The sequence below is a fragment of the Hyaena hyaena genome, unplaced genomic scaffold (genome assembly GCF_003009895.1).
Source record: "Hyaena hyaena isolate Hyena2069 unplaced genomic scaffold, ASM300989v1 scaffold_54, whole genome shotgun sequence".
NCBI lineage: Eukaryota > Metazoa > Chordata > Mammalia > Carnivora > Hyaenidae > Hyaena > Hyaena hyaena.
The window spans coordinates 2,953,145-2,962,793 of NW_024080685.1; the positions used below are offsets into that span (position 1 = coordinate 2,953,145).

Sequence of the window (9,649 nt, forward strand, 5' to 3'; positions counted from 1 at the left end):
ATGCAAGGCTCAAATTCACAAACCATGAGATCATGATGTGAGCTGAAATCAAAAGTTGGACGCTTAACCAATTGAGCCACCCAGGCGCCCCTGTAACTGACGTTTAAACTTTACTAAAAATATAAGGCTATGGAAGGAATCATTATGGGCACTATTTCTCTCTGAAAGAAGAATATATGTGGATGGAAGGAATAATTTGCTAGGCATTAGGGCCTGCTCAAGTAACAAGAAATAAACTGTTTTCTGTCAAGGGAGAATCTGGGTATTTGCAGGGATTGTGTCCTGAATGAGAGCATGAGTCTGGGGTCAAATCTGAATTGCTTGGGGAAATAAAGCAGAGTCTGGAAATACCATATGTTTGCACATATAGGAGGATTAGGAGGAACTTAAGGGAGGGCTGCTGGGGAGAAGAAGGGGGGAAATGGTGGGGGAGGTGGAGGGAGGCAAACCATTAGAGACTCTTGAATGCTGAGAATAAACTGAGGACTGATGGATGTGGGGGGGAAGGGGGCTGATGGGCATGGAGGGGGGCCCTTGTGGGGATGAACACTGGGTGTTATATGGAAACAAACTTGACAATAAACTATTTGTAAAAAAAATTAAAGGAGAGTCTGGGCCCTCTTGCCCCATAATCCTCCACTGCACTGCCTCTACTTCAGTAATCGTGGAGAGAATAAGAAAGTACTCAGCAAGAGTCCCTCTCCTGAGCCCCGCCCTTCCTCTTCCCCATCACAGGAGTTTTCCTGTTTGTGTCTAGCGTGGGAAGCCATTTCTGACGGGCTCTTACCGCACACTGTGACCTCCTCGCTGTAACAGGTGGAGACCCGGTTGATGTTTGGCAGTTGTATCAGGTGTTTTTTGGTTTCGTGCAAGAGATTCAAGACATAGCGAGCATGGAGCTGCTACTAGGAGGAAGAGGAAGGAGGGAACAAAACAGCACTGGTATTTGTGCCACAAAATGGGACTCGCCTTTACTGCTTCATGACCCCAATCACTCGAGACCCCAAGAAGTGACCCTGGTAAACTGCCCCTGCGACCGTATGCATGGATCCTTTTTCACTCATCTTCTGCCCTTGTTTCTGCTTTTCAACACCCCCCAATATTGAACTAATTTCCTCTTCCCTTCCTTGCCTTCAGCTTCACTCCTCCTGCAGTGAATTAACTTCCTATGAAAAAGACGAAGGGCTGGAATCTGGCATAGAACCAAAATCTGACCCCTTCTCACCACCTCTGCCTCTACCCCTAGGGTTTAAAGCCACCGTCAGGTTTTGCCTGGACTGCTGCAGGACCTTGACTGGTCTCCCTGCTTCAGACCTCGCTCCCTATGTTCTATTCAGAAAATAGAATGATTATTTTAAAAAGCAAGCCAGATTATATGATTCCTATGCCCAATGTCTCCCCATCTCTTTGAGAAGACTAAAAGTCCACCCACCCTTCTCTTTGCCTCTATCCCCTAACACTCTCCCCGACCTCCTCCTCACCAGTCACAATGGCCTGCCTGAGGTCCCTGAGTCATCCAGGCAAGGTCCTGCCTCATGGCCATTGCATTTGTTCCCTCTGCCTGGAACAGTTTTCTGGAGGCATCCACACAGGGCGTTTCCTCACCACCTTCAACCTTTGCTCAGAAATCACCTTATCCATGGAGCTTTCTAAGACCACTCTATAAATTGCCATCTCTCCTACCCAGAACTTAGTTTATTCTTTTACATAGTGCTTATCTCCTTCTAATATACTGTGGAATCTGCTTATTTGCTGTTATTTATTATCTACTGTCTGTCTCTCCTCTAGAATGTTAGCCCTGTGAGAGCAGGAATTGGAGTCTGTCTTGCTCATTGTTGTATCCCCAGTGCCCAGAACAGTGTCTGCACATAGCAGTGCTCAGTAATTATCTGTGGGATGAATGGACTAAGAAATATTACACGATGAGGAGAAGTTTTCAGTGCATAAAAACTGGCTTATTGACTATAAGGTCCTGGCAAAGGAAAGGATACATGGAATCTCTCTAGTAGATCCATGACGCTAACACCCTAAATCCAGGGCTATTCCTTCTGTGTTGGGTCTGGTCTTCCTCCCCACATTCCACTGAGTTGGTGGTGACCCAGATTTCCCAGGGGGAGCTTACTTGTTTCAGTCTGAAAGCTTCCACCAGGGCCGTTGCGTGGTCAGGAAGGAGTGGGAAGGAGAGGCGTGGCCCCGTGTAATTGTCCGGGACTTGTATAGATTCATAGTCACTGAATTTCTCCATCTCAGAGTTCTGGGGGAATCTCTCCTCAGTGAACATGCGGTCTAGGAAGTCTCCTGGTCAGGACAGAAAGGGCAGGACAGCTTATGTTCAGATGTGGGGTCCCTGGATCATTACTTTTTTGAGTGGGGGGAGGGAAAGAGAGAACCCTAAGCAGGCTCTGTCCTGTCAGTACAGAGCCTGACTCAGGGCTGAACTCACAAACTGTGAAATCAAGACCTGAGCTGAAACCAAGAGTCAGACGCTTAACAGACTGAGCTGCCCAGACACCCCAAACTGGACCATACTTAAAGTGGAGCTGGCCAGTCTGGTCTCAGCTCCACTAACAGAGAAGAGAAAGGAAAGGGAAAGTGACAGCAGACTAAGATAGGCAGGAGGAAAATGTTACGTTTTTATGTCAACTCCATTTTACTTTTATTTTGTTTTACTTTGTAAGTAGGCTTCATGTCCAGTGCTAAGTCCAGAGCAGGGCTTGAACTCATGACCCTGAGATTAGGACCCGAGCTGAGATCAAGAGTCAGATGCTTAACCGACTGAGCCACCCAGGTGCCCCTAATTTTACTTTTATTTTAAAAGATTTGTCAGAGTTAGAAAGAACAGAAATTTAGCAGCTGAGGCTTATAAGCAGAAGGAAAGGGGAAAACCTTGGTGGAACAAAAAAGCTCACAGGCATTTCTGGTGCTGTCAGTGAGTGTGCCAGAAGCCATCAGACATTTCAAGGCCCCTCAAGCAATGGCCAACTATCAGCCTCTGCATCTCTGGCCTGGGAGCTTTCTTCCTGGGTCCACAGAGGGCCCTACTTGACAGGCCGGAAATGCTGCAGCCTTAACAACCCTTCCTGTCCATCCCTCTCTGCAGCCTTCAACTAATGAGAGCTTCAGGAGTTGTCATAGGAAGACTTTAGTTCTCTCTGCCTTCAGATGGGATCATTCCAAGGCAAGTGTTCTGCACTACTTCCCAGACACGTTTGGTTGCTGGCTTAGAGCCACCCCCACCCCTTTTTGAGCTGCCTTCTCCTCCCTGAATTCCTTCCCCAGGCCCTCCCTAGCCCCCAACTGTTTTCCTGTACTTAACAAATAAACTCCTTGCACTCGGATTCTTGTCTCCAGGTGTGATTCTGGGAGAACTGCGAGTCAGCCTCCTGGCTCATTCCCTGGCCGTCACCGGATCTCTGCCCCTATGTCTCCCCTAATCAGTCTGGTATCTACAACCCTGAGACCCTCCCATATGGCAGCTCATACGCACTCTCATGGTTGCTGCTGGGGGTGAAGTGATCCACAAGGTAGCTGAAGAAATCATGGAGCTGCAGAAGAATCGAAGACTTGGCTTTAGAGATGGGTGCAGAGAGAACCAGGAGGGGTCCGGGTCAGCCGCACACTCTGGGCACCTGGCCCTTGCCACCCATGCGCTGGAAGGCAGAGCCGGAGGAGATTCAGGCCCACACCCAGCCGCACCTTGACCTGGTCTTGCTGTCCGGCATACTCTATAGACTGGAAGATGCGCCAAGTGCACTGCCGCCTCATCTCCAGGCGAGCCGTGTAGCGCCGGTACCATCTCTGGATCAGGGCTGCCGCCTTGAAGGCTGTGACACAGATGGAGAAGCAAGCCTGTGAGTTGGGACTCCCTGGGCCAGGGCAGAGGTGAAGGGCACCCCTCCTATAGTAATTTGGGGACAAGATGGCGGGACAGCACTACCCACTGCTGCTGGTAGGATTTGCCTCACCGTTGGCTGGAGTGCTCTTGTTCCTACTCACCGCCCCCCCCCCCACCTTCATTCTTACCTAGTGGTTATACTAATATGACTTCAGGCTTCCTGGAACTCCTACTTGCTGCTGAAAACTCTATGTGTGAGAGGAAACACTGAATTGCCGGGATTGTCAAGAGATGTAAACTGGACAGGTTGCATGAGGCATACTTGACGGGTGGGATAATACAGGGATAGAGGGTGCAGAGGACATTTTGACATTCTAACAAAGGACTGGATATCAAAATACCTGGGGTCTAGGCCTGGAAATGCCCTGACCAGCTATGTGGCCTCAGGTGAATTACCTTCCTGGGCCTCAATGTCCTCATCTGAGAAGGGGATGGACTCTACATGACTGGGGAAAACAAACAATAGGCAAACACAAATTGCTACATATAATGTCAGGTGGCAGTAAGTGCTTGCTGGGTTCTGTGCTTGCTATCCCCATACTTGTGACAGCCCTGCGGGCTTTAAGTGTCCCCCATCACCTGCTATCAAATCTGCAGGCTGTCTTTGGCCTTCTCTTTTTGTCAGGACCCGTGCTAGGTGACCGTGTTCCACAAGGTGGCGTGAGTAGATTTACTTCCTCCTAAGAGCTATAGGACCCGCAGTCAAGTCCTGATGCCAGAGATGAGAACAGCTGTTCACATAAATAACTAGACACTTCTTAAGCTCCTGGGCCTGAATGTGCCACTGGTGATGAATGGAGCATGTGGATAAAGCAGGATTAAAAAGGAAACCCTGAAGGTTAATTCAGGTCAACCTCGTGAACAGTAGACAGATTGATTTAATATATTTAGCTTGCATTAGAGAGCTAATAGAATTCCGGCTGATTTCCTTATGAGGAAAGTTGATGATAGAGTGAGAAAAGAGAACCAGGGAGGAACTTAAGCAAAGCTGAATTTGATTTCCTATGATAAAAAATGTCAAACAGTAGCTGTTTGTCAAAGGCACTTACCAAATGCTAAGTGATGAGGCTAAAGCTCTACTGATTCAATTCTGTAAATCCACGTTCAGAACCATGAATGAAATGTCCAGAGCAAGAGCTGCAGACCCTCCAGGAACTACTGGGAAGCACAGATCCATGGCCCTTGCTTGCCCTAGACCTACAGCATTAGAATTTCTACAGGGATCTTCAGGTTTAACAAGCTCCATACATGATTCTTACATTCAGTGAAGGGTAAGCAATACTGAGGGGTATCATGGCCACCAAGGTTCTGTGCAATTGTTGTTTGCTCACACCTTGCTTCAACATTTAAAGGCAAAGGCTGCCAGCTAGACATACTTCTATCCTCAGTCTGGCTTGACTCCTTAGGGCAGGGAGGACACGCAGTGCCTCTTCCTCACTCCTTTTCTCTCTCTCAGTCCTGTAGGGATCTGGGTTGCCTTTAACAGAGATGGCACCTGAGAGGTGCAGGATAGTCTAAGACCCTCTACCCCTCTCCTTTCCAACAGCACAATACAGCATGCTTGGGCTCCCCTTGCTCCAGCTTGGTGTAGACTAGATCTGAGGGTACAAGTTACAAATACACCTGCCTGTAAAAACCCCCTATTAAGAACAAGGCAACTACATGGAGAGAGAAAGGTCAAAGGGCACCAAGGCACCAGATAGTGAATCAAGAGCTGTCTTAGAAGTAGAACCTCCTTGGGGTGCCTGGGTGGCTCAGTTGGCTAAGCGTCCAACTTTGGCTCAGGTCAGATCTCATGGTTCTAGGGTTCGAGCCCCGCATCGGGCTCTGTGCTGACAGCTCGGAGCCTGGAGCCTGTTTCGGATTCTGTGTCTTCCTCTCTCTCTGCCCTTCCCCCACTCATGTTCTGTCTCTCTCTGTCTCAAAAATAAATAAACTATAAAAAAAATTTTATAAAAAAAAAAAAAAAGAAGTAGAACCTCCTTGGGGCACCTGGGAAGCTGAGTCGTTTAAGCATCTGGCTCTTGATCTCAGCTCAGATCATGATCCTGTGGTTTGTGAGGTGGAGCCCTGCATCAGGCTCTACATTAAAAGTGTGGAGCCTGCTTGGGATCCTCTCTCTTTCTCTGCCCCTCCCCTGCTCTCTCTCTCTCCCTCTCTCTCCCAAAATAAATAAATTGAAAAAAAAAAAAAACAAAAAAACAAAAAGAAAGAAATAGAACCTCCAGGGGTACCTGGCTGGCTCAGTCAGTACACCATGCAACTCTTGATTTTGGGTTGTGAGTTCAAGCCCCACATTGGGTGTAGAGACTACTTTAAAAATAAAGTTTTGAAAAATTTTTAAAAAGAAATAGAGCCTCCATCTCCAGCCACCCAGAGAATCATGGGAAAATCACCCAGCTGGACACTTTGCAAATTCCTAACCCACAAAATTATGAGCAGATAAAATGGTTGTTTCCAGCCACTAAATTCTGGGATCATTTGTTATGCAGCAGTAGATAATTGGGACAGCAATTGTATAAATGCTTTAAAAAGTTATAAAACAAATTTAAAACAAAATAATAAATCAGCCTCCAAAGATTAAATGCAAAACCTAAACAGGTGAATCTAACCTTATATAAGTTAGAAACACAGAAAGGAGTTATTTCAAATGACTTGAGAATTCAGTAATTTGTACATCCTCGTGGATATATCCAAAGGACAAAATGAACTACAAAAAAATCTTAAGGAATTTTCAGGGGCACCTGGGTGGCTCAGTAAGTTGAGCATCTGACTTTGGCTCAGCTCATGATCTCACAGTTCACGAGTTCCAGCCCCATATTGGGCTTGCCGCTGTCAGCACAGAGTGGAGGATCCTCTGTCCCCCTCCTTTCTGCCCCACCCTTGCTCGCACTCTCTCTCTCTCAAAAATAAACATTAAAAAAAAAGAATTTTTAGTAATCACATTGTTTATAATAATATTGTTATTATCCTGAAACTATTATTTGTATATTATAGGATAAAGTAAATAATACAATTTTAATGTTAGAGAGAAAAGATTTCTTAAAAATTTAATGTTTATTTTTGAGGAGGGATTGGGGGGGACAGAGAGGCACAGAATCTGAAGCAGGCTCCAGGCTCTGGATGCTCAGCACAGAGCCCAATGTGGGGCTTGAACTCACAAACTGCAAGATCATGACCTGAGCTGAAGTCAGATGCTTAACCGACTGAGCCACCCGGGAGCCCCATGGAAAAAAGATTTTTGATAAAGAGACAGATATACAATATCAAGGTTGTTAAGTAAAAATATTGTGTTCCTAAATATAAATGTCATGCTGGTTTTTTTTTTCTCTAAATAATACATATTTCTGAAAAGTTATAGAAAGATGTAAGCCAACCTGGAAGCATGGAGACACCCCACACCCTAAAGAAGGAGTTACTCCAGGGCCAAAAAATGTGCAAGATGAGCCTGGGCCATATTGCCAAACTAGAAAGCAAGGAAGCCACGAGCTTACAAACATGGTTCAGCCCATATAAACAAGTGTCATCATGATTTCCTTTGCTTTCCTTTGGCTACATCTTTGGCTGCCTCTCTTCAGTTTATCCTCTTCTACCTGGTGCTTAAGCCCTGGAGTCCTTCGTGGCTCTGTCCTAGGCCCTGGTCCCTGATCCATCTTTTTTTTTTTTTTTAATGTTTTATTTATTTTTGAGATAGAGACAGCGTGAGCAGGGGAAGGTCAGAGAGAGAGGGAGACACAGAATCTGAAACAGGCTCCAGGCTCTGAGCTATTCCTCAGCACAGAGCCCGATGTGGGGCTTGAACCCACGAACCATGAGATCATGACCTGAGCCGAAGTCGGACGCTTAAATGACTGAGCCACCCAGGTGCCCCCCCGATCCATCTTTACTCACACTCTAGGCTACTTCAGAAGCCCTCATGGCCTCAACCACCAAATAACAGTCTGATGCCTTCTAATGTTTATCTTTCCAGCTCAACCTCACCTCCAAAATCCAGATGTGAATACACAACTGCCTACTCAGTCCTTCTACCTGCATATCTCACAGCTACCTCAACCCCAGCATGTATAAACTCACCATCTTCCCTCTAGTCAAAGTTGGTTCTTCACTATCTTTACGTCAGTAATTGGCATTATTACCTGCCCAGTTTTGCTGGCCAGAAAACTGGAAGTCATTCTTGATCCACCCTTCTCCCTCACTCCCCCCATCCACATATTTGGATCCTGTCAATTCCACCTTCTGAATATTGCTAGAATTCACCTTCTTCTCTCCATCTCTGCTGCCAACAACTCTGGACCAAGGCATCATCATTTCTTACTTTGATGACTTCAGTAGCTTCTAGACTGTTCCTTCTTCTACTTTTACTCCCTCCTTCCTTCTTCACAGAAGCCAGAGGTCTTTTGATATATAAATCTTACTATAAACTCCCTATTTTGAATTTGTCAATGGTTCTTCATTTCCTTAAGAAAATATTTAAAATCCTAGAGGCACTGAGTGATTGGGGCTTTGCCTACCTCGGCAGCCTCATGTTAAGCCATTCTCCATCTTGTTCACTTCAGACAATTCAGTTCCTCAAACATGTCTCACTTCTTTCTACCTCATGATCTTTGTACATACTGGATCCTCTGCCTGAAATGCTCTTTCATCTGCTTTTTGCCGAACTTTATTTCATTCGCTTGTACATGTATAATTTGAGATAAACCCTTGTGGACAACACTGATTCCTTCAGGTCAAATATAGTTCGCCAAATCCCAAGATATTCAGCTGATATTCTCATGATCTCATCACAAGGAGGAGAAGCTGATTTTCAAGAGTTGCCTAAGGACAAATATAATGGTTTCCTTATTCTATTCTGAGAAACCCCTCCCCATTCAATGTTTTGGGATACCCACAGCTAGTTTGAGAGGTGGGAAACACATACCTTTCTCTGCATTCTGGAAAGCAAAATGATGTTGGGTTGAGGTACCACTTCCCATAGTGTATGTACAAGATTTCTGCAGGACACAGACAGCAGGTCTGAGGGAGAGTCAATCGTTTGCTGACAAAAGGAAGAGGGAATCTGAAATAAGGGAATTCAGGCAGAGTATTAGTTCCAGTAGACCAAGTTATCTATGGACCTCGTCTCCTACATCACAAAAAATGTGAGACTATCATACGAGAGCACCCTCCATACCTCTGCAATGTCAATGCATGAGATGTCCCCCCCCCTTAAAATTCCCTCCATGTGTCATGTCACATCTCTCCCATGTTTCCAGACTTTCTACTAGCTTTCCCTTTTCAATTTAGAAATGTACTGAAGTCTCTTCTCTTACAATCTCAAAACACTTCACCACCACAACCACCACCATCCTCCTCCTCCTCCTCCTCCTCCTCCTCCTCAACATTATCCTTTGACTCCTATATCTTTCTAGCTATAAGCCAGCCTCTCTTTTCTTCTCATTCAGATTTCTCTTGAGTAGACATATATTTTCTACTTAATTCCTCTTAAAACCACTTTTTACATCCTCTCTATTAATCAAAATCGTTTATGCTGTTGTCTCTAATGCCTTTGTCTTTTTACTCCTTACCTTGCCCGAATAGCAAAGCCATGTGTCTCCATAAATCCCACCTTGATAAAAATTCTACTCCTTGAGTTTCCATGATGCCAGTAGAATTTCATGGAAATTCTCACGTTTGCTCCTATCCTCCATCCTTCTTGAGCTGACTTTCCACTGTCAATCCTTTAAATGTCAACTTTTATTTGCATTACAGTCCCAA

General features: G+C 45.5%; 1 protein-coding gene across 1 annotated transcript in view; it reads right to left on the reverse strand.

The window, feature by feature from the left end:
• PPEF2 (protein phosphatase with EF-hand domain 2) overlaps window positions 1-8,868 on the reverse strand; it is a 29,839-nt gene extending 20,971 nt beyond the window's left edge. Inside the window, exons 1-5 of the mRNA XM_039230985.1 lie at window positions 8,814-8,868; window positions 3,697-3,824; window positions 3,488-3,545; window positions 2,123-2,298; window positions 788-902 (exon numbers count right to left, since the gene is read on the reverse strand). Coding sequence (XP_039086916.1) covers window positions 788-902; window positions 2,123-2,298; window positions 3,488-3,545; window positions 3,697-3,824; window positions 8,814-8,868 — 532 coding nt within the window. The remainder of the gene's footprint in view (window positions 1-787; window positions 903-2,122; window positions 2,299-3,487; window positions 3,546-3,696; window positions 3,825-8,813) is intronic.
• Window positions 8,869-9,649: the final 781 nt, after the last annotated feature.